The sequence below is a fragment of the Paramisgurnus dabryanus genome, chromosome 19 (genome assembly GCF_030506205.2).
Source record: "Paramisgurnus dabryanus chromosome 19, PD_genome_1.1, whole genome shotgun sequence".
Classification (NCBI taxonomy): Eukaryota; Metazoa; Chordata; class Actinopteri; order Cypriniformes; family Cobitidae; genus Paramisgurnus; species Paramisgurnus dabryanus.
In genome coordinates this window covers 23833376-23858308 of record NC_133355.1, presented here as the reverse complement: position 1 = coordinate 23858308, position 24933 = coordinate 23833376, and the positions used below count along the sequence as shown (strand labels likewise).

Below are 24933 nucleotides of genomic sequence, written 5' to 3'. Positions count from 1 at the left end.
TCTTTCTGATGAAGAAAGAGCTAAAGAGGTACAAGAAACTACTGAGTACAGATGACCCAGCATGCTCTGAGAAAGAAGAGGAGGATGAAGGTCAGAGAGGAGTCAGAGAAGGGCTTTTGAAGACGACACTGAATGTCCTAAGAATGATGAAACAGATAAACCTTGCTAACACATTACAGACCAGTAAGAGCTTATAAAATTAAAACTATAGAATGAAAAACTCATGTTTGTCAGAATTTCAGTAGCTATTATTAGATTATGTGTATATATAATAGATTATTGTGTATATACTACTGTATATACTAGTCAACATTTGAAGTGGATCAAAACCTTTCATAAAAGTTGTCTTAAAACCAATACTTTATACTTGTTCTTGTCTTAGGACAACTTTGATGAACTTTTTTGATCCACTTCAAATGTTGACTAGTGTAGATTGGATGAAGAACTTTGCAGATGTTGTTAAAGCATGCTTTGTAATTCAGCAGATGTTTTATGATTGATTACTTTGTCGGTTGTCTGAACAATTGACCCTTTGCTAAGCCATGCTCGAAAACCGCCACAGGCCAATCGTGGTTAAGCAACCGTAACTAGGTGCGGGAGGTCTGAAAAGCATTCGAGAGAGGGAAACATGTAAAAAGTGTTGTGCATATGGGTTGTCTAAATTTGATAACTGGTATCCTTAAAGTTTGGATGTAGTGGTGGATTTCTTTCCCTTCCCGAAACTTAAACCCAAGGGGAGAAATGCTGGACGTGGATCATGCATTGTGGAAAGCTTTATTTACATTTAAATATTAACAGGATTAACAAAAACACATACATTTGCTCCAATGTAAGAGCATATGTTAGCTAACGTTAGCTAGCTAAGTCAGCACATCATTGCTTGGAAATAATGACTGTTCTTATATTTGAACATAAAATAAGATGATTAAAGGCATCTTTACTTTAATAAATATTTTAGCATTTTGTTAATGGACGGCCTACCACCAAGTACCCCAATGTGATCGCAGCTCTCGCGGGTTAGTTTTATAAGTGGGAGAATGTTATCCTTGCAAAGTGGTCAGGCCTATATCTTGATTTAGAATCATTAGATTATTTTCAAAAACTTCACTTTCCCTGCTGTGCATGAACAAAGCTGTTCCTAAATTTGTGTGTTTCTCATTTGAATGATCAGCGTATGAGGCGGCTGCTGCTTGCGCTGGGGCCTAAAGGCTTTAGCTTTAATTTTGATTAAATTTTTTGTAGTTAGTTGCATATTATGTTGTGGATATATCCCTTGAAATCATACTGCAGTCCCTTTTGTCTTGCTCTCTCAGAACACAATAGACTTGCCAGGCGCGAATCTGTTTAAAAATGTTAAGCAGGAAAGCTGTATAAATATATAATCCAAGAACTCAAACTAAAACTAGTCCCTTTTGTTAGATGGAGAGCATTGCAGAAGATGGGACTATTACTAGAGAAAAGTAGTCATGCATCAAATTTTGCATCATATTCAGCAAGCATATTGATTACCATTTCTTTTTTTGTGCTCATCAGAACTTGCCCCTATGTATGTGAAGCAACACAAATCCAGAATAAAGGAGAAATGTCAGACCATTTATGAAGGAATCTCAAATCCTGGAAGTGTAACACTTCTGCATGAAATCTACACAGAGCTTTACATGACAAAGGGAGGAAGTGGACAGATCAATACTGAACATGAGGTAAGACAGATTGAAACATCATCCAGGAGTGCAGAAATACAAGAAACACCAATCAAGTGCAATGACATCTTCAAATCCTTACCTGAACAAAACAAACCCATCAGATGTGTGCTGACAAAAGGAATTTCTGGAATTGGTAAAACAGTCTCTGTGTAGAAGTTCATTCTGGATTGGGCTGAAGGAAAGGCGAATCAGGATCTTCACTTAATATTTCCACTTACTTTTAGAGAACTGAACTTGATAAAGGACAAAAATTTTAGTTTGTTGGAGCTTCTTTGTCATTTTTTCACAGACATAAAAAAAAATGAGATTAACAGACCTTGATGACTTCAAGGTCCTGTTCATCTTAGATGGTCTGGCTGAATGTCGGCTTCCTCTGGATTTCCCAAACAATCAAAGTTTGTCTGATGTTACAGAATCAGCATCCGTGGATGTGATGCTCACAAACCTCATCAAGGGAAATCTGCTTCCTTCTGCTCTGATCTGGATAACCTCTCAACCAGCAGCAGCCCACCAGATTCCTCCTGAGTCTATTGACCAGGTAACAGATGTACGAGGGTTCAATGATCCTCAGAAGGATGAGTATTTCAGGAAGAAAATTAATGATCAGAGTATGGCCAATAAAATCATCACACACATCAAATCATCCAGGAGTTTGTACATCATGTGTCACATCCCAGTCTTCTGCTGGATTTCAGCCACTGTTCTAGAGAGAATGCTGAGTGAAGCAGAGAGCGCAGAGATCCCAAAGACTCTCACTCAAATGTTCACACACTTCCTGATCATTCAGATAAAACTAAAATTCCAAAAATTTGATGGAAAATCTGAGGTGGATCCTCAGCAGGCTAGAGAAAGTATTCTGTCATTGGGAAAGTTGGCTTTTGAACAACTGGAGAAAGGGAATCTGATCTTCTATGAAAGGGACTTGATAGAGTGTGGCATTGATGTCAGAGAAGCATCGGTGTATTCAGGAGTGTGTACCCAAATATTCAAAGAGGGCTCTGGGCTTTACCTCGGTAAGATGTATAGCTTTGTACATTTGAGCATTCAGGAGTTTCTTGCAGCTCTATATGTGTTTCTGCTCTTTGTACACAAAGCCACAAATCTCTTTAGTTTCTACATGTCAACAATTAATGATTTTCTAAAGAGAGCCGTTGACAAGGCCTTACAGAGTGAAAATGGACACCTGGACCTTTTCCTCCGCTTTCTTATGGGCCTTTCATTGGAGTCCAATCAGACAATGATACGAGACCTCTTCACACTGACAGAAGGCAGCTCTTACAGCAGTCAGGAAATAAATGAGTACATGAAGCAAAAGATTAGAGATAATCCCAATACAGAGAAATCCATCAATCTGTTTCACTGTCTGAATGAACTCAATGATCAATCGCTAGTGCAGGAGGTACAAACATTCCTAAGTAAAAGAGCTGGCAAAAGTCTCTCTCGAGTCAAACTGTCTACTTCTCAGTGGTCAGCTCTGGTATTTGTTTTGCTATACTCAGAAGAGTTAAATCAGTTTACACTGAGTAAATATATTCGATCAGAAGAATGTCTTCTGAGGCTGCTGCCTGTGGTCAAAGCATCTTCTTAAGCTAAGTAAGTATTTCATAGTGTAAATAATGTTTTTTTTAATAAAACAGGAATAGTATAATGGACATACACTTTTTACTTTTTCAGTTTATAGGAGTTTCTTGCACATAATTCGATACTTCTTACTTTTTATTATATTAAAAAAATATATATAAATGATTATTAATATAGTTATTTTGTCATTACCAGTCTCAGTGGCTGTAATCTCACAGAGATAAGCTGTTCAGCTCTGACCTCCGTTCTCAGCTCAACTTCCTCAAATCTCAGAGATCTGAACTTGAGTCACAATAAACTTCAAGATTCTGGAATGAAGAGGCTTTCTGCTGGACTGGAAAATCAAAACTGTTATCTGGAGAGATTAATGTAAGTAATTCATCATAGTCAGGGAAAAGTGACACACAAATGTGTCCAGAAAGGCCCAGCTTACTTAAGCACAAAGATCATGTAAAGATGCACACTTAGAAGACCTTAAAGAAGTAACATTCCTAGTGAAGTGGGCTCTAACATCTAGGCAAAGGCAACCCACAAGCATTGTAAGCCAGAGAGGACTGATTTGTGATCCAGTGTTGTATACCTGTCCTGCTGTGGCACCCAACTGATGGGGCAACTGATAGGGAGTTCCAATCTCATTCTCTTTTGGGTGATGTTAGTGGTTACTACACTTTTACCACAAGAATAAACATGGTTAATTTTCGTAAGCTATAGACTCCGCTAAAGACTACAAAGAATACAAAAAAGACCTTTAATGAAAACTACAAGATCATGAACTACAAAACACAATTTCAAAATAAAGAAACTAATGAACATGAATTTGTAATGATCTTTAGTAGCTTTAATTTACAGTATTTTGTCAGGGTTATGGTGTATGATGCATTGTTTAAAAGCTATAAATATATAATAGTCACCCATTTATATTATCAATTTGTTTGTTTGTTTTGCAGAATGTCTGACTGTGGTATTACAGAGAAAGGTTTCTCTGCTCTGGCTTCAGCTCTGAGATCAAACCCCTCACACTTGAGAGAACTGAATCTGAACTATTGTAGCCTAGAAAATATAGGAATGAAGCACTTTGATGTACTGATGAATACAGACTGTAAACTAGAGAAGTTAGAGTAAGTGTTACTTTATCATATTGTAACTAGTTAAATACAAATGCACAGGTTATCATATTTGATTTAAATATGATTACATTTATTAGACACAGACACACAAACCCAGTTCCAACTTACTTCCATTTTAAATATACGTGTTCGTCTAGCTGTAAGTGAGAGCTAGGAGCTTTTCTCATTTTCCCTACAGATTGTCTGGTTGTTGTATTGGAAAGGAAGGTTGTGCTGCTTTGGTTTCAGCTCTAAAATCAAATCCATCACACCTGAGAGAACTGGATCTGGGCACTAATACACTGGGAGATTTAGGAGTGAAGCTGCTATCTGATCTACTTATGAATTCAAACTGTAAACTAAAGAAACTACAGTAAGTTAAAATATTATCTGAACAGTTCAAATAAAAATACAAGTATAAGTTCACCAGTGTTCATTTATTTCAGGACTTAATTTGTTTAAATATGAAATGTTTATCTCCTTTTTACAGACTGTATAACTGCAGTATTCCAGATGAAGGTTGTGCTGCTCTGGTATCGGCTCTGAGATCAAACCCCTCACACCTGAGGGATCTTAATCTGAGTTGTAATAAACTAGGAGATTCAGGAGTGAAGCTGCTCTCTGATTTTCTGAAGGATCCACACTGTAAACTAGAGAACCTACAGTGAGTTTAATGTTATTATATATTAAAACAACATGTCACAAAAACAGGGCGTTACATTACCAACCCCTATACCATCAAATGGCATGTTAGCACTAGTAATGCGCGGGTCAATGTATAAACAACCCGCACCCGACCGACGTTTTCAACTAACCCGCCCGCAACTCGGACCGCAAAAAAAATGAATAGTGTACCCGACCCGCTTCCTGGCCCGCATTTTTTAAAAGTAGTAATTGTTTAAAATAGGGGACACTATACTGTCAAAAAGCACCGTCTTTCGGATGAGACGTTAAACCGAGGTCCTGACTCTCTTTGGTCATAAAAAATCCCAGGATGTCCTTCGAAAAAGAGTAGGGGTGTGCCCCGGCATCCTGGCCAAACTTCCCCATTAGCCTACTAATCATCCCTCATATTAATTGGCTATATCACTCCGTCTCCTCTCCACTAATAAGCTGGTGTGTGGTGAGCGTTCTGGCGCAATATGGCTGCCGTCGCATCATCCAGGTGGATGCTGCACATTGGTGGTGGTTGAGGAGATTCCCCTGTTCATATGTAAAGCGCTTTGAGTACTGAGAAAAGCGCTATATAAATGTAAGGAATTATTATTTATTTTTTTATTAAAATAGTTAACTGGCATCTTTATTTCAAACGACCCGACGGGGCTGCGACCCGAATATCATTAAAAATATTTTTGGATGACTCGTAATCGCAGGTAACTGTGGATGACCATTTCGGATCAACTCGCGCATCACTGGTGAGCACACTGTCTGTTCAAGTTACATGTACAGTTGAAAAAAAGTTGTTTGGGCAAAATTTAACAGGGGTGCGTTTCCCAAAAGCATTGTTAGCCAACTACTGTCGTAAGTTTCGTCGTTACTGACAAAGTTCAACAATTTAGTGTTTCCCGAAATTGCAAACTGCATTGCAAACTTTTTGTGGTTTGAACGTCCTGCAAAGTTTAGTTCCAACCCTAATCAAACACACCTGCATTTAATTTCCATGTAATCCTGAAGACTTTGCTTTGATTTGATTTTGCAGGTGTATTTAATTAGGTTTGGATCTAAACTCTGCAGGACAGTGGCTCTCCAGGACCAGGATTCCCCACCCCTGTTATGTAGACTTATGTTGATCATGCTTTTGAACAAAATAAGCAAAATACATGTAGTTCATTCTATATACATCATTCTAAATATATTACAATTTTATTTTATATTACAATTTTATTTATCTTTAAGTTTGTAAACAGAATTAAAGCGCTGTATTTGAAAACTGTGCATGTGCGTAGATCTAAGAGCTTTAAGATCCTGGGGAATCCCTGGGAGAAGGGACGTCAGAGGGAACTTGCGCATGAATTAAATAGCTTGAAATAAAACAACTGATAAGTAAATGACGATAACAAAATCAGTCTTCCGACGCAATTTATGTTATTTACAGCAGTAATCTGACATTAAATTGATTTGCACAGTTTTATTAGTACTCCACCTCCTATGTGACATCATCAACTTCGTTGTTAAACCAACATGGTTCAAATGACGAATGTGCGACAAATTTACCATGCTTTCGGAAAACAGTTGTGACAAGCTAGTAAGTTTCTCCAACTATGCATCATACTATGGTGGTTCAGCAGCGAGTTACGTCATTGTTTGGGCAACGCACCCCAGGATACTTGTGGGGGGGGGGTCTAGGGGCATAACAGACAGCAAAGGGGCCCCATGGTCAAAAAACAGCACCAAAACATTAAATTCTGGTGACTTTGAGGGTAACTTTTATATATTTATTTATTTTTATTTTTATTAGGCCTATATTGTATTGTATATTATTGTTTTTATAACAAACATAAATATATGTTTGCAGATATACTGTTAAAAACTATTCACTTTAACTATTTTGTGTATTTGGTATAATACAATGTGTTTGCGTGGTTTATGGTTTAAAAAACACATTTTTTCCACACACCGTACATTTTTACATACGGTACATACTGGGCGGGAGTGGCTTAGTGGTTCATGTAGGTTGTCTACAAACCGGAAGGTTGGTGTTAATCCCCGGCTCCACCTGACCAAGACGAGCTGACGAGCTGACACCGCTGTCGGTATATAAATGAGTGAGTTAATGGGTGAATGTAAGGCAAATTGTAAAACGCTTTGGATGGCCATTGGTCTATAAAAGTGCTATGTAAATGCAGTCCATTTATCATTTTTTTGTAGCTCCAGTTATCCTGTCTTCTTGAAATGCACTGATTTCGTACAAAACTCACGCCTGAACACCTCTGACGTCAGCCAGAAATGTGACGCTCCTTACCATGTTTAAAAGATTTGCTCACAATGCAATGCTTACAGGAGTTAACTTAGAGGCTGTGAGTCTGAAGCGGGAGGAATTATGATAATGTCGGTCTTGTCTACATCACCAATCACAAGAAGTAAACTATAGCCTACAATCCGTGTGTTTGTGTAGTCCAAGAAAACAGATTTACGTTGGAAACGATAATTTGTGTCATTGTTTATTTTGGAGTTTGTACCTTTTGCATATCGTTAACATGTACTAATCTAATACACACAGTTACATACCAAAGGAAATGTAAAATCGTGAATCGGACCATAGGTCCTCTTTAATATATTTGAATCTACTTATGTTTGTCGGATGCAACTAACCACTTTTTATGTCGAACTAATGTAATAATTTTGTGTAAATTTGCCACATAATTAAAATTAGCATTCATTTTTTTAATGAATGCTTTTCTGCATGGTATTTTTTTCTTCTCTTTTCTTCTTTCTGCAGACTAATTAAATGCAGTATAACAGAAGAACACTGTGCTACTTTAGTCTCAGCCCTGAGATCAAACCCCTCACATCTGAGAGAACTGAATCTGAATTATAATAACCTGGAAGATTCAGGAGTAAAGCTGCTATCCAAAGTAGTGAAGGATTCACACTGTAAACTGGAAAAATTACAGTAATATTGTTTTATCATATGTTAATGGTTAAATATTATATTATAAATTATATTATAATTTTTTTTTACTTTTTACATTCTTTCTGCAGACTGTATAACTGCCATATTGGAGCAGAAGGTTGTACTGCTCTGTTTTCAGCTCTGAAATCAAACCCCTCACACATAAGAGAATTGGATCTGAGCTGCAATAAACCAGGAGATTCAGGTGTGAAGCTGCTCTCCGATGTACTAAAGGATCCACATTGTAAACTGGAGAAACTACAGTGAGTATCATGTTATATTACAGCTGCAGTCTGTAACTGTGGCCTATTTTTCACCATCTCTGATTCAAATATAAAATTGCAGTTATTTGCGGAGTAATGCATTGTGCTTCACCCCGCTATTCTACATGAATGAATCTGATGTCTGTGATTACCGCATCAAAGCGGATCTGTTATCATAAACACGACATTACAGGAAGTACATCCTAAAAGGTTTATATCCGAAAACATGTTATCTGAACAAGTACTTTTCCATGCATATCTGTGTCTGCCCACCACAAAATCAGAACACACCGCTCCAAATAGATGTTTGCACTGGGACCACCCCATTTCAGCGAAGTCCAGTGTAAAACAAACACACTTGCACAACTCTGCTTCTACCAGGAGTAAACAAACTATATCCATTGTTCCCATAATGCTGGGTTCTTTGGGCAGCTGAACAAGCTTAAATTTCCCTTACAAACAACGACACACTTCTTTGGAGATGTTGATTTCGTGTCAGCTCTTGGTTGGTTTGTGTGCTCCCTATTCCAGGTGAAGTGCCCATATAAGGAGGACTTCCGATGTACTTCCCGCCATTCTGTTACGTAACAGAATCAGTAGTCAATAAACTTTCCAAAACTTGTCTGAACTCTGACAAAGTGCATTTGGCACAGAGTTACTCCATCATGTGTCCAAATGGTTCTTAAAAACATGCCTATGTTTACTCTTTAACTTGTGTTAATAAGTCAGAATGCACAAAACACCATTATACCCCCCACCCAATTCAAATATAGTTAATTCTTCAATTCTGTTTTTAGATTGTCTAGTTGCAGTGTTGAAGAGGAAGGTTGTGCTGCTTTGGTTTTAGCTCTGAGATCAAACCCCTTACACCTGAGGGAATTGAATCTGAGATGTTGTAAACTGGGAGATTCAGGAGAACAGATGCTTGTTGATTTACAGAAGGATCCACAATATTCACTGGAGAAGCTACAGTAAGTTATTGATTTGCAGTTGTTGATTTTTTATTGTAAGTCGTATCAAATTTCCCATTGTGTCATGTTTACATGGAGACACAATTGCAGATTGCAGCTTGATTATAACTGCATGTAAATGTACCTCACAAACAATGAGTACATGTCTTAGCTTTCTAACTATCTTACATTTTTATCCTGTACCTAGTATTGTGTAAGAAAAACTCTACAAAGAAGCTACAAGGAGAAACAAAAATAAAACAGTAAGAGTTGCTTACTGCCTCCTACTGGACAAACACAAGCACTGGATGAGATTCATTGTTGTGACATCATTGTCAGTCACCCAACACCTACACAGCACTTGCAAAGCAGAATATCCTGCCTGGGTGTGTGTGGCAAAGAGATTACTCCCTCTTCCAACAATAAACCTTGATAAAGTTTTTGGGATTTACAAGCACAAATAATAAATAGAAACACTGTGTGAAAAACAATTGAAATTTTACTATAAACATGAAAATTACTACATTCATGCCCTGAAATCAATTATTCCAAACTCTGTGATTTTGTGTAAAAACCTGCTTAAAAGTGTGTGATAAAGCTGTTCAAATGTTTGAATTGTAATAACATAAAATATAATATACTTTTGTAACTGTAATATATTAAGTACTTATTTTCAATTCTTTTAACTGGTCTGCTATTATAATTATTGTAGTTATAGCCAATGAATATTTTAAGGCATGCCAGACATTCACCAATCTATAACTAATGTATCCAGTGTAATAAAACAAAACATATAATCTTGTAGAGAGAGACGAATGCTTACCAGAAGTTGTACTGAATTTGTCATTACATGCAATAATAAAATCACTTTTCTTTTGGCATTTTGTTAGGGTACATAACTGCAAAATGTATAGTTGTTTAATTTGTTTTATTTTAATTACAAAAAAAAAGGACAAAAATATTTTACAAAACACAGTAACTATAATTACTAATTATACAACAACAGGTTTATCCGCTTGCAGACACTTCAAAGGGGTAATGCTGTGGATAATCATGAAGAACTTTCAGGCCTTCGTTGTACAGCTCCAAATCTGCAAAACAATAGAAAATGTATTTTTCATCAGAATGTGTGGGGTCACAATCAATAAAGGTAAATACCAAATGAACGCAACAAATAATACCAAAGGGGATTTTGTCCTCTCGATATTGAGTGTATGATGTAGCCATGATTGTGCCTTTGGTGGATACCATGCCAATAACCTCCACAATCCCACTCAACTCTTCATCCAGCTAAACGGAGAAACACAAAACATTTATTAAAGAACCACAACATAAACTAAAGTGTAACATACATACAATAACTGATCACTCACAGGTTCATTTAGCTCCACTGATGCATTCTTTCCTTCTCCATCTGTCAAAGTCAAAGCTTTTCCTGATGGGTGGACCTGACAATATACCAAATTGGTGACACTCTTATTAACATATGCAACATGCATAATAATTATCATAAAATAACTGGTCGAAAAACTTACATACATTCATATTATAATGAACCATTCATACCAATGTATTTTTTTATAAACAATTATGAAGCACAATCACGAACAACAAGATTACATTAAATTATAGAAAATCTATGTTGGTAAGTTAGTCTGCGTAAGTTTTTAATAACGTCAGTAAGTTACCTTTTCCAAACGTCCAAGAAAGCAGACCGGTCGACTAATGTATTGAGACAACATTGAGGCATTTATTCTAACTTTTGGAGATTCATACACGCCTGTCATCGTAAACGTTTATTTAAAACCCTAAAGAAAATAAACACAAACTGCGGATTTTGCGAACAGCCGAGTCAAAACCTCAGAATCGCGGGAAAACTAACGTGAAGTGACGTATTTCCGATAGAGGTTTCCGGTGCATCACATAAAATGGCAGAAACAAATCCCATGTTCTGATTGGTGCCGTCCTAAACAACGTGCCACATTTATACAAATAATTATTAATATAAAGTATACATATCATACATAAAGGTTTTTAACCCTTAAAACTCTAATTATATACCGGATTATTTCATAAATAATCCTGTGTTTTTGTATTTGTGTTAGTGCGTGTTAAACATTCACAATTTAAAATAATACTTTACTATTTTGGGGACAATATATACAAAAAGATGTCTATTTTTATGTTTCTCTGTAAATGCATTATTTATTACAGCGTATTTACTTTAAAACGTATTAAGATAAGAAAGAAACATAAAATCACTTGATTTGGTTTCCACACGGACAGGTAAGGCAGACGAACACGACGTGACTCGTAAACAAAACTCTGGTTTAACCACAATCCGACAGAGATATGAAAAACACTACTTAAAGCAACAGACCATTCGTAGTTAACTCAAAATTTAAACAGTTTGTCTTGTTCTTTTATTTTGACGACAAACATGGAGGATTAAATACACGCGTCGTGTTTCAAAACTAGCGCTTGCTTGCTAACTTAAGTTACCTTGAGCTGTCAATATACAGCAGCTTAAAGAGCTCAGATTTCCTTGAATTCGTGTTATAGCTTTAGTGCGAAGATTTTCTCTCTATTATTCCTAATTCATAAAGAAAGGCAAACATTGTAACAATTAAATTTGAAATACTGGTTTAGACCAAGCACGTGTGTTATACAGTACTACTGACTCTTCCAAGACAGACACTCATGATGTTTAGCTTCTTAGGATTCAAGAAGGATGGAGCAAAAAAGTCATCTGAGAGAGAAACTGATGGGTTTGTACTTATAGGTAAGTCACATGAAAAATCATGACCTAGTTGCGTAACATCTTTCTGTATACCATGATTATAAGTAACGACTCCAGGATATGACTCTAGATTAAGAGTCAAATAAATTACATAATTAGTAGAAAAAATGAAAAATCTATACCATTCATGTATAAAACAGACATCAGTATTACTAATACACTGTTAAACTACTAACTACTGTACCACCACAAGAGGGCGCCCATCATTAGCCATCAGTTTGACCTTGTGTTAGTGCAGAGCAGAGCTACTCATATATAGACTATTTGTAGTGTCTTTGACTTCTCTTATTGTGTATTTATCTATTAAATGAACACCAGATAAGTAATCAGGATATTTACACTAAAATCTGTGTTTGATGGTTTCTGTTTTTGTGTGGTTGTTGTGTTAAGAGAGTGAAAGTGAAATCCACCGGCACCACCTCATTAGAACTGCACATGTCACATGTTATTTTAAGCAGAAAGATGCATGTTATATATGGAGTGAATGTAGAAGATTGTTTATATTATATTGTTTACTGTATTTTTTACCTTATAGTTGAAATTACATTTTGACTACAAGTTGCGATAGTAACAGTGTGTTGTCTGTTTCCTGTTTGCCAGGTAGCTCCAGTTGTCATATGACTTTTAAAAATATGTTATCTCTGTTATAACTTTTACAAGGAATGTAGGTCACAGGGAAGGGTAGAAAGATAAATATAAGGAGTGTTACTAACTATGCTTCATAAATAATGATTTCTTGACTATTAAAACTGCACATATAATTTCAGCAAAATATTTAAGGTTAGATGGATATTTGGCAGAATATTAGCTATGTTTCTCAAAGTTTAGGCTTACCATGCTGTGAGAAGATTTTGGAAGCAGCAGGCAATAAAGAAGAAAGGGTCACCCATGAGGGGTCATTATAGTACTTTCAATTTAAACATGTTGTTAATTTGTACAATTTTGGATTGACAGGAATGGTTTTGATGTCAGTCTTCTTACTGGATTTGTTTAAAGAGGAAGTCATTTGAGGATATTAAGAAAAATGTACTAGAAAATTGTCAATATTTTGGCAAAGAAGCCTGGTCATATTTTCATCGCTCAATGTCAGGGAAAATCATGGAACAAAGAATTGCACATTGACATTGACATTGCACATACATATTATACACACACACACAAACATTAGTCTGAGCTGAACAATAGAGACGGGGCTAATTCACATATTCATAGATCCAACTTACAGTGGGCCATGTCACAGGACTTTTTTAAGATGTCAAATAAATCTTTGGTGTCCCCAGAGCACATATGTGAAGTTTTAGCTTAAAATACCATATAAATAATTTATTATAGCATGTTAAAATTGCCACTTTGTAGGTGAGTGCAAAAATGTGCCGTTTTGGGTGTGTCCTTTAAAATGCACATGTGCGGATGAAGTGCAAACACTGATCACAATGATGGTGGTTTGTTGAAATTGAAACTCAATTTTTCTGTGAATTATTTTCTCTCTGCACTAAATGGCAGTGCTGTGGTTGGATTAAGGGGTGGTTTTATTATAATAAGAGCTCCTTATGACATCATAAGGAGAGCCAAATTTCAACGACCTATTTTTTCATGTGCTTGTAGAGAATGGTCTACCAAAACTAAGTTACTGGGTAGATCTTTTTCAAATTTTCTAGATTGATAGCAGCACTAGGGACCCAATAATAGCACTTAAACAGGGAAAAAGTCAGATTTTCATGCCATGGCCCCTTTAAGTATAGTAAATGAGGCAAGGCTGCAAAGTTACAGTCAAGCTGTTTTAAATCATAAAGAAATTACTGTGACAGAGTAAAACTTATTATGATGCTCAAAAATGAGTTCTAACTGATTAAATTTTTTGACTACAGGAAAACTTTAAACATTTGAATGCACCAAAATGCCAAACTTTTTTACATGAGCTTTCACTTCCGGTTTCCAGCATTCACATGCATATAAATCGAAGTCAAAGGGACAAAAAGTGTAGTGTGACTGCCCCATAAGGCATATGATGTAAGGCATATAAACAGAGCATATTCCCAGAATACAATGCTTGGACACAATCTCAAAGGAGTTTGTTTAGAGGTGTTGTGAAGAGATCAAAAGCAGTGAACTCTTGAGACTGTGGTAATAACAGAGAAGGCCCCAGAGGTGAGCAGATGCTTAGGAGCTCTGTGGAAACCAAGACATTCAGCTCTATGATGCTCAGGAGAAAGGGAGAGGCTGGGTTTACTCTTCAAACAGGTATTACACCATCTGTGAGAGGAGGGATAAATAACAATGCTGGAGAAGAAACAAGAGTCAACAAAAAAGGGAGTTTAGATGACAGCTGGTTGATGATCTGTCATACATGATAGTTTACGGTGTTTTAGCTCATGTATGATCTTTATAATGATTCCACGCTGTTGCAGTCGTCTGGAAAGTAGCAGCGTTGATTGTGCCTGTAAGTATTCAAGAGATCCAATGTGCTGTAATTTATTAATGGAGTCAGAAAACTACCTATTAAAGCTAAAGAAAGAAGCTTTTCTCTTCACATTGATTCTGATTAACTTTTTATTCTATTCTCTTTATCATTTAAGGTGAAACTCTGGAGGAGCAGCGACAGAAGATACAGAGCTTGAACATTGTGCAGCCAGCAACAAATGTAATTGTTCAGCCATCTAAAGTAAGTTTCTGTTCATGACGTTTTGATACAAAAGACTTTGCATGTTGAGGGTGAGTATTTTAGAAAGTAATTAAATCTAAAGAATCGCTCAGAGTTGTACACATTAGCAGGAAGGCGTGATTTCCATATGCTGGGTGCTGGATACACACACGCCCTGTAGAGAGAGAGAGAGAGAGAGAGAGAGCCCTTGAGTTGTGCTGGGTGAACAGCTCTTACACTGCCGGGCCTGTGACAGGTGGCAGGACTAAACCGTTCAACACGTGGTAAAACCAGCAGCAATCTGTTCCACGGCACCGCCTGGAGCCATATGGCTAATGAAAGGGGCTCAGTAAAACTCTCTCTTTAATATGAGGGGATTTCTCAAAACCCCTAAACTTGGAGCCAGTTATTGGGCTTTAATTGTGGAGTGTATGACTGTGTATGTGCGAAAGAGTTAGGTTTACAATGTATTAACAAAGTATGTCTAAAAAATGGACACCATATGCCAAACACAGACACGTGCAGTACATGGACAGGAACAGAATGACACTTTAAATGCTAGCTGACAAGGCTAAAGAAGTGACCACAGAATTAAATCGGTTCCTCTGTGACCAAGTGCACACTGTACATTATAAAGGTGCAGTTATGATAGGTGCCATATATCAGTAAACGATGCACAACGGTTAAAGAAATTGTGTTCCTTAAATTGAAAATTGGGTCATCATTAACTGGCCCGCTTGTCATTCAGAAACTCAGTGACTTTCTGTCATCTGTGTAACACGAAAGCAAATGTTTAGCAGAATATCCAAGTTGATCTTAACCATACAGGAAAGTCAAACACATTTCAACTGACATGACAGCGAACAAAAGATGACATAATTTTTATTTTAAATGTCAAAACAGCACAATGCCTTGTGGAACTTTCAAATGTCTGTTTAATTGCTGTGTAAGGCAGTGACAATACAGTAAATTGTTGTTTAATATACAGCATGGGTCTTCAACCAGGGGTCTGCGGCCCAAATTATGTTAAATTACAAGCATTTTAATTGTTAAAAATATAAAACATTTACAAAACGTTACAAGCAATTTTTCTTTTAAGTTGAGCACATGCACTGATGCATATGCTTATTGAAGGTCCTGCGTGCCGTGCAATTTTAGCATTCGGACAAAAGCTAAATATCTTAAGACTCAACCTTGTGCCCACTCAGGAAGCAGCAGTAGCGACAGAAAAAATTACCTCTCCATCAAAAAACGGATAAATCCTATAGGCACGTTTGTCTTTTTTCAGAATGTAATTTTAGAATCAGGGTGATCTGTCTTATCGTCTAATTTCTGAACTTGGAAATGCTGTACAGCTCTAATTTACAGTCAAATGACACCACACCGCGTCTGCATTATAAACTATCTATTACTGTTAGAAAAAAAATCTAAAAACGCATGCCAATGTACTGATTCATATTAGTTAGATTGAAATCAGGACTAAGGGTGCTTTCACACCTGCCTCGTTTAGTTCGGTTGAATCGTACCAGAGTTCGATTGCTAACTTGGTGTGGTTCGTTTGGGCAGGTGAGAATGCAGCAATCGAACACTGTTGTGCACCAAAAAATGGGGTCGAGACCTCTTTGAAGAGGTGGTCCTGGTGCGCTTTCAAACGAACTCTAGAGTGGTTCGTTTGTGGTGAGGACACGATCCAAGATCAAACCAACCTAACTGCAAAAGTACTGTGCAGGAACCAAAATGCTAAAAAAGCATGCTAAAAAACCTTTGGTCCGGACCAAATGAACCGAACTACAGATGTGAAAACACCCTAATTGTGCTTGTCAAACATGTTGCCCTAAAGATAATGCAGACTCAATGCATATTGTTCTCCTGCCGAAAATAAACTTGTGTAACTCAAACAAGTGACAATAGTGATCCATGACCACATAAAAAACAAAGGTGCTCAGAATTATAAAGTAGCAGTGTGTGTGCTCTTCACCTGCAGCAACACACAAAGAATTAAAAAGACGCATTTGCAAAGCACTCCACTTGATAAAATGATGTGCTTTTACAACAGAATCTATTACTGTACGTCTGCACTGACCAACGTCTTTGTGCCATTCATGATCAGTCATCTTCATAAACTGAAAGTTCAGGTTCAAGTGTACCCAAAGCAAAGCATTGAGAAACCAAGCTAATTTCTTGTGTAGGTTAATGCAGTTGGTTACACAAAAAACTCAAACCAGGGGGGTTAAATTACACCTCAAGGGTTGGGTATGTCCCTTTTGACCCAATGCTGAATAACCCAGCATTTTATAGAGTGTATGTCATGGGCTCCTGAATTACATCTTAAGTAGTTTAGTTTTTTGTTGTTTGATTTTCCTTTAATGTACTGTACTGGTCTTATGTTGCATTAAAGCACAGAGATTAATAGATTGTTCTGACATGTGTTTGGCTGGTATATTGGACAAACAGGAAAGGTAAGAGCGGAAAACCACCTCAACTACTTATGACAATGTGTCCATTTAATTGCATGCATTTAGTTTCAGAGTTGAACATACTAAAAAGGCTGGGTTATTTTCAGTCCTCATGTTTGTTTGCAGAATCCCTTAAACGCCAGAATGATTTTTCAGCCAAATCCTTTAAGTACACAGAGAATTGGATGATTGATGGCGTGCATATGCCAGATTTTTTGGGGGGTCTTTTACCTTTATTCACAAAGGACAGTGAAGAATTACTTTTTAGATGTGGAGCGTTTTGCATGCACTTAGAGGGTTTTGCAGCGAAAGACACATTTGTTAAAAAACAATGAAATGATAAAGTGGCATTTGTTAAAATAGGGCATTTTAATTACTGACTCATAACCTTTTCATTCCCATTAAATTATAATGACTGAACCTAAGTATATTTTATCTGAAAAAAATATATATTTACAAGAAAACTTGTCAGATGCACTTAAAGGGTTTGACATCTGAGCTCCTTATATATTATTATACAACAGTAAATTTGCAAATTTGTGTTTTTTTCATTGAATACCCTTAAGCAATTAAACTAAAGATTTCCCAGATCCCAACCTCAAATAATGATGAGGAAAACATGGCTCTCTATAAATCAGTTTTAAATACTTCCCAGGATTGTCTGAAACTTTGAAATTATCTGCAGATGACATGCTGATTTTTAGTCTCTTGAGAATGTCAGACGTTATTTGTTGAAAAATAACCATTTGCATTTGTCCTTAAAGTCTTTAATATATTAAATGTTATTGGCAGCAACAATCACCACATATTTCCCACAGATTTTGATGTTCTGCTATATAAAACACTACATGTGTTCTTTTACTTGGTTGTATTAACAGAGAAATTTAGCTTCAGTTAACATGTGACCTCAATCCTAAGTACAGAACTTTGGTGTGTAACTCATCCTACGATAGCATACCTGATCCATATGCATTGACCAAAATTTTATGGTTACCTTTCACGTTTGTCCCAGCCTACTAAGCAGCCTTCCAGCAGCAAACCCTTACTTTGAAACCACTTACCAATTTCTGGTCCCCCCAACATTCTAGCACTGTCAAGCACAACACAATGTTAATTTATTTATTAACGACGTGCTTTGGTCGTTTTAGGGGTGTAATAAGAATCAGATTTTAAGATAAGTCTATAAAAAGAACTCTTCATGTAGTTAAACAGATAACAGTACTATAGACACTGATATCTGATGTATCGTATCACCTGACCTTGATGATAACAGCAAGAAAAGGCTAAATTTATTTAGGAGACATGAGGATTTAAAGTCCCCATGAAATCAAAACTGACAATTCTTACTTTTTAATAGAATATTGCAGTATTAATTATAAACAATTTATCCATGTGGGTCAGGGGCGGACTTGGGTCGTCTTGGCCTGCCGTGCAGTCAGCTCAGCTCAGGTTGACATGTGATAGGCTGATATAAATGAATGACGGACCTCTTAAAAACTACGAATCAGGCAACGCACTGCCTTTTTGGCTTTTGTCTGACAAATATGCAGCGCAAACGCAAAAGAGAAGCAGAGAGAGAAAGTGAGCGAATAAAAGAGGCAGCGAGATGCTGCAAAATCACAGAAATATTCCCCAAAAAGGGAGCAGGTTGGTAAAGTTACCAGTAAAAGCATGCATCTATATGTTGGCTGCATGTTTTAAAGTCAGGTGCTGGCATGATGCATTGTTTTGTGTACAGTCCTTACCGGGAAAACACCTACTGCCGCTCTGATTGCATCAGGCAGATCATTAAAGGTAGCTAACGGTAGCCGCATAGCAATGAAATCACACACTTTCGGTTGTGTAGACGTTGTAACTATATCGTTACGCTAATCCGTAAGCGAACACAAATTTCATAAGCAACACAATGTTTCATCAAAGTAGAATATCTGAATCCATCTCAATACAAACATATCGCGTACCTACCTAAATAAACAGTGCAACGACCCTTTCAGACCCTTTGCCTCCTGCAGCTGTTTGCATCTCGTGGTATAGCACGAGATGCATCGGTAAGCAGTAAAGTTACCGATGTTAATTTGGGTTTTTGTTCTTTGCTGATCCGGGCAGTTTTTGCTGTTGTTGTTATAAAAGATGTCTTAAGCTCACGTGATGATGTATGGTGTCTGCGTGGACTAGCTGCGCGGTGGGCATTCAAATTACGCTTACGGATGAGGGACAAAAAGGCAACGTCCGTTCGAACCGAGATCTATAATTGGTTGAAAATTTTTTGGTCCTATGCCTTTCACAGATGACACACATTTCTACAAATAAATTTAAACAACTTAACATAGTGATTGCTATCAGGATGTGAGGAGACTTTTAACCAGCATAACTAAAAATGTTTCAGGATCAAATGTGTTACCCTACCTTTAATTTGCATTTTCAAAAAGTCCTGCTGTTTTTATGCAACCACAGCGAAACACCAAGCGTGATATGTGAAAAGTTTATCATTTTATAAAACTTTTGTTTTTGTGAAAAACTGTATCAAAAGTGCTTTTTTACTGTCATTTCTCCTTTTAATTTGCAGCTGTTAAAAAGGTCTTTTTAAAAAAAATCTATTAATATAAGTAAAGTATAGATTATTAAATATGTTTATTTTATTTCATTTAAAATATAAATATTTCAACAAGTTTAAGCCAACTGTGTATTTGTCTGTGGTATGGTGGTATACATTGTATATTCCTAGTAAGTTTTTGAGGGTTCACCTTCAGTATAGACATACTGCATCTTGACAACTCATACATACATTTGCATACATTTGTTCCCAGTCAGATGAACACAAGGACTGAGTTTACAATTCGTAGTCTACCCGTTATATCAACTAATAATGTTAACCTATAAGATTAGCAAGTCCGGTAGATTAGATAAATATGGTGACAGCAGCAGCGCAGGTGGCCTGGAATGGAGTCAAATTCCCGACCTGAATTATTGTCCCAGTCCGCCCCTGATGTGGGTCATTTTTTATTCATGTGTCCTCATAAACTTGAATCAAAATCTGAAACCGTACATCCGCCCTCTTGTGACGTTCCTTTTCTGATGACATCACTTTGATAGGTTGGGAGGAGCATCCGTTAACCCCACCCATTCCAAACGTCAGTCTGCTGCGAGTTAGGTTTCTGAAGGAAATGCCTACTTTTCTATAGCTGATCGATTCACAGTAAAAAAAAAAACACAAGCCAAGCCCGTTATTTTTCTCGTTTGATATTCCGGTTATTTTGGAAATGCATCACAATATGGAAGTAAAGTTGTTTGCGATTTCCTGTTCACTGTAACTTTTAAGAGGTAAACTGTTCATGGAGGCATTTGGTAAATGAAACCGTACTTTAACCACAGGTACCAGCACTCCACATGCCAAAAAGTTTGAGAACCACTGCTGTAGCTTTACGAGCTCACTTGATTAAATGATATGTCATTTTGTATAATGATGTAAATATACAGTGTATACAAAAAATACAGTGCTGCGTCTCAATTAATGTATTTTGTGGTTTTAATGTGGATTCTCTTCTTTCTTTTTGTTCAGTCATCCACTGCTGGGAACAGAGGAACCACAGAGATGGCTCAGGCTTCCCTCCAGCCAACAACAGCTAAGGCATCCTCAGAGACTCACAATACAGACGTCCCCCCTGCCCTGCCTGAACTTCTAGGGGATATACCCTTCACCTTAGCACCACATATCCTGGCCATGCAGATGGGTCTACCACTTGTTCCAGATATTGCCCTCCCTCATGACATGAGCGACAAGCTGGACAACTTTCGTTATGACTTTACGTTGGAGAACTCTGTGCTTTGTGAGCCTTGACTCGGTTATATCAGTTTATCACTTGCGGTGAACTATGGCCATTTGAATGACAGGATATTCCTTAACCGTTGCCTTTTCCCAAGTAAATGAAGTTTTGTTTTGCTGGTTATAAGGGGGTGGGGCTCAAGATAGGATATTGTCCATTTTGTTTAAATTAGTGAAGTTAGTCAAAATGGTTTACAGTCTCTCAGGATGTTACACTTGTGTGAAGACACTAGGTGAGTATTTATAAGATGAATCATTTTTTTTAAACATAATGCAGATTTTATGGGTGCAGTTCTGTATTTCGACACTGCTTGGTCCTGTAGCATAAGACAATATGCTGAAATGATTTTGAAACTACTATGGTGTTTAGTAGTTGCATTTGATGTTTAAAACGTCAGCCTTCTTTGGCCTTCTTTTTACTTGCTAATAATCAGACACTTAAATATGTATCATAATCATATGTATATATAATAATAGTAAGTATTATAAAGTGCAGATAATGTACAAAGACTAATAGTTATTTTTCTTCACAAATTACGATTGGGAACTATGCCCTTTTTGTCAGTCCACAAATTTTACAGTGAATTACTAATCACTAAAAAGTTCATTAGCATCGCCAAACAAATTACAAAACATAGGTACTGGTTTCAAACGGGTTTCCCCAAACACTCCCTATTTACCAAAATGAGAAATGTTTTAATAATACCACAAATCCAAATAGGATCTCCATACGGTCAGCATAATGAGAGCTTGTCTGTCTGTTCATGTTAAATTTGGATTAAATAATCATATTTAATAAGTAACTGCATGTAGTTTGCGAGAGAGACACTGCAATGTTCGGTACAAAGATGCTAACATGGCAAAAATGTTTCTTTGATTGATTTGCATAGGAACATTGTTGCATATCTTGACTGAGTTGTTTGGTTTAAATGCATGACGTTTAGAGGGTCTTATATTAACAACAGCACCCAATTCTGAACAATGTGTGATTATTGCTTTTCATTTGAATTTAGTCATTGGGTTTTATCATGCATGCTGCTATTTACACAATGCACTCAGGTGTTTCGTTTTTTTTTTCTTTTTGTATTCCCTTCACATCATCTGTACCCTACTTAGTGGATACATCTATTAATTAGATATCACATTTAAACGTATTTTTGCTTATTTGTGAAACCACACACGTTTATTTACTTTGTTTAGTTTGATATGGTTTCCTCATTTGAGTTCATCCTACAAATTGTACTGAACAGTAAACATGTAAGTAAGCACTTGTGTAAAATATTTAAAATCACTTCTTCAGGTAAATATCCTGTCAAAAATTTATCTTCATGGGATCTCTTTAATGCAAGGTCCTTCGTACTGATTTGCATCTGGAACAAAAATCCACATTTTCTGTTTATGGCGTTTATGCTAAATCCGGAGCATGAACAAAATGTAATATGTTAATTAAACTGTAATTTGATTAAAATAATATGTTGCAATTTGCTTTCAGTTGTGTGTTTGTGTTTATTTATCTACAATATTTGCATTTTTCTGTATTTTGGTTAACTTAGGTCCGGACCGGTACACAAACAATGTGTTATCTAGTAATAATTTGGTTTCTTGAACTTTCCTCTCCAAAGTCAGAATCTATATGATTATAAACATTAATGAATCAATTGGTTCCTTATTTTTATGCGAACCAATCATATTTTATTTAGATCATGCGATCCACCAATCAGAGATCGTGAGAGCGCCGAACGAACACGCCCACACACTTCACTGGCTGCGTCGCTGAAGTGTCTGTCATTTGGAGCCGATTTGGAGTAACGCGAGGCAAAGAGTGGTAGAGACACACGACAGTCGGGATGATACTTGTTAAGCTTCAACTTTTTATGTTTTAAGACTCGAATAACTTCTTCACGTATTTTAAATATAAATGTGGTTAACGTCAAACAGTATTTTAAATGCCTAATGAAGACAACTTCGTTCAGGGAAGCTAAGTTACGTTGCTGTAGATGTAGCTCACTAAACAAGCTGAAGCCGTTACACCAAAATTAAAATACGTTTTTATTTGAAAGTTGTATTGGAGACTTTATTTTATCCATGCATTTAAACTGTATTTAGCGCCTGTGCTTTACATGCACATGCTGTCTGAGGAGAAATTTAACGTTAACGTTACTTTGTTAGTTTGAAGTTATTAGATAATCTAGTTTTGTCTAGGTCGGTAATGTCAGCATCACCTGTGAACTCATCCCGGGTCAGACGCAACAATGACGGGTCCCCCATCAACACCTCCTCTTCCTCCTCCTCCTCCCCAGCAGCAGCAGCATCATCATCATCCTCCGCCGGTAACGGCAGTGGCAACACGAGCCGGTTGCAGCCCATTCGCGCCACGGTGCCCTACCAGCTCCTGCGTGGAAATCAGCAGCACAGTCCGACCCGCCCTCCCGCTCCCTCCTCCATCTCAGTCGGGAGTAATACAGAACCGACAGCATCAGCCCAGCACTGCGGCTCCAGTCCTGGCAGCCCGACGCTCGCCAGTCCGGCAGGAAGCGGCTCGCTGGACGGTCGGCTGATCCCGCGGCAGAGGCGATCTCCACCGGAGCACAGGAGCTCGCCCGAGTGCTGTCCTCATTCACCTGTGCTTAGAGGTAAACAACAGGCCCGGATCCTGCTTCACTCACAGCCATTCATTTCATGCGTCATTCATTTAAGCATCTTTTTCCGTAAGCCTGGTGCCGTTTATTTGGGTCAGGGCCGCTTTAAACCGAAAATGAGATGCGTTCGTAGCTATTTGGAGCGACAACATATGCATGACACAGATATGACAGGCTTACAGTATATGGGTCTTATGTCCAGATATGACAGGCTTATATGGGCCGTATGTACAGATATGACAAGCTTATGTTGATCTTATTTAAGTTACAGTAAATAAATTACAAAATACGTTTAGACCTGGTTAGTTTCTTACACTCAATTATTTGCATATTTGAGGAGACTATAGGCTACACAGAATTGTAAAGCCTATGTAACACAAATTATGTCAAATATGTAAATAATATAAACAAATAACTTGTTCCGTCATGATGCGTGTCATTAACCTAGTTAGTTAGCTACCTAGAAGCATTTTGGGGCATCATATGTGTGCATTGACATGGGACGCGTCGGTGCTATTTTGTAGCGCTCATGCGTCAGACGCGTCGCGCATCGGGATCCCTGCATCCAGTTCAATTCCGATGCGCTCAGTTGAGGTGTTTGCAAACCCGAAAACCATATTATGTGCGCACGACGCCTTTGAATTGCCCAAAAATTGTATTTAGGTAGGCAGCTCGCTAGGTTTCGAGACACGGCCCAGGTGGGTTCAGCTTCTGCTAAAGCTAGCGCTCTGTAGCTTCGTAAACATATGCGTTAGTCTTGATATGTTCAGTATTTGGACTATCTAAAGCTCTGTGGTAGGCTTATATGAGATGTTTTAGTGTTTGGCGCTTACCAGAACTGGAATGAAAACAATTAACCGGCTAATTGAAGGCTTGAGTGTGTGTTAGGGCCACACAGGGGCCACAAATACACAAGCGTACTGCCTTGCTTATAAAGCATAATGATGATGCTTGAATATGACATTTGAGCACATAAGGCATTATTTTGCGGTTTAGTCAAAATATTTAGGGTAAAATGAGTTAGGCTAACAACATACACAATGAGCTGTTCATTCATTCTCAAAACTGCAATATCAATATTTATGTTCAGGTACCCACATGAAAAAATACTGTAGTGTAAACTTCATACTGTTTGAACCTTTACATAATAATAAATATTAAGGTGAGCTACAGTACTTACACTTAATCAATTTACTGTAGTTTAATAAAACTACAGAATACTTCACCATACATTAACAAGTTTAGTAATTACTGTAATATACACTACAATTTATACCATTTCCTATAATAGATACTAATGCGTACTACAGTATTCGTCATGTAACCATATACTACAGTAAACTACTGTAAAGTCATCT

At 37.3% G+C, this 24933-nt stretch overlaps 3 protein-coding genes and 1 pseudogene across 3 annotated transcripts in view; 3 read left to right on the top strand and 1 right to left on the bottom strand.

Moving 5' to 3' along the window:
• Positions 1 to 10094, top strand: LOC135783100 (protein NLRC3-like; annotated as a pseudogene).
• A 33-nt stretch (positions 10095 to 10127) lies between these two features.
• On the bottom strand, positions 10128 to 11149 carry rpa3 (replication protein A3). Its single transcript, XM_065294501.1, has 4 exons — positions 10905 to 11149; positions 10590 to 10664; positions 10398 to 10506; positions 10128 to 10307 (listed from the first exon to the last, which is right to left on the bottom strand). The coding sequence occupies exons 1-4, from the start codon at positions 11001 to 11003 to the stop codon at positions 10225 to 10227; spliced, it is 366 nt and encodes a 121-aa protein (XP_065150573.1). The 5' UTR covers positions 11004 to 11149; the 3' UTR covers positions 10128 to 10224.
• Positions 11150 to 11489: 340 nt separating this feature from the next.
• umad1 (UBAP1-MVB12-associated (UMA) domain containing 1) lies at positions 11490 to 22427 on the top strand. Its single transcript, XM_065294491.2, has 3 exons — positions 11490 to 11998; positions 14593 to 14678; positions 20673 to 22427. Exons 1-3 carry the CDS (start codon positions 11917 to 11919, stop codon positions 20949 to 20951), a joined length of 447 nt encoding a protein of 148 aa, XP_065150563.1. The 5' UTR covers positions 11490 to 11916; the 3' UTR covers positions 20952 to 22427.
• A 291-nt stretch (positions 22428 to 22718) lies between these two features.
• glcci1a (glucocorticoid induced 1a) overlaps positions 22719 to 24933 on the top strand; it is a 45007-nt gene continuing 42792 nt past the window's right edge. The window contains exon 1 of the mRNA XM_065293967.2: positions 22719 to 23569. Coding sequence (XP_065150039.1) covers positions 23146 to 23569 — 424 coding nt within the window. The 5' untranslated portion in view covers positions 22719 to 23145. The remainder of the gene's footprint in view (positions 23570 to 24933) is intronic.

Coding starts and splice junctions, on each gene's coding strand:
- rpa3 (XM_065294501.1), bottom strand. CDS start 11,003: ATGACAGGCGTGTATGAATCTCCAAAAGTTAGAATAAATGCCTCAATG. Junction 10,665..10,904: donor TTCTTGGACGTTTGGAAAAG/GTAACTTACTGA, acceptor GTATATTGTCAG/GTCCACCCATCAGGAAAAGC. Junction 10,308..10,397: donor AGAGGACAAAATCCCCTTTG/GTATTATTTGTT, acceptor ATTGTTTTGCAG/ATTTGGAGCTGTACAACGAA.
- umad1 (XM_065294491.2), top strand. CDS start 11,917: ATGATGTTTAGCTTCTTAGGATTCAAGAAGGATGGAGCAAAAAAGTCA. Junction 11,999..14,592: donor TGATGGGTTTGTACTTATAG/GTAAGTCACATG, acceptor TTATCATTTAAG/GTGAAACTCTGGAGGAGCAG. Junction 14,679..20,672: donor TAATTGTTCAGCCATCTAAA/GTAAGTTTCTGT, acceptor CTTTTTGTTCAG/TCATCCACTGCTGGGAACAG.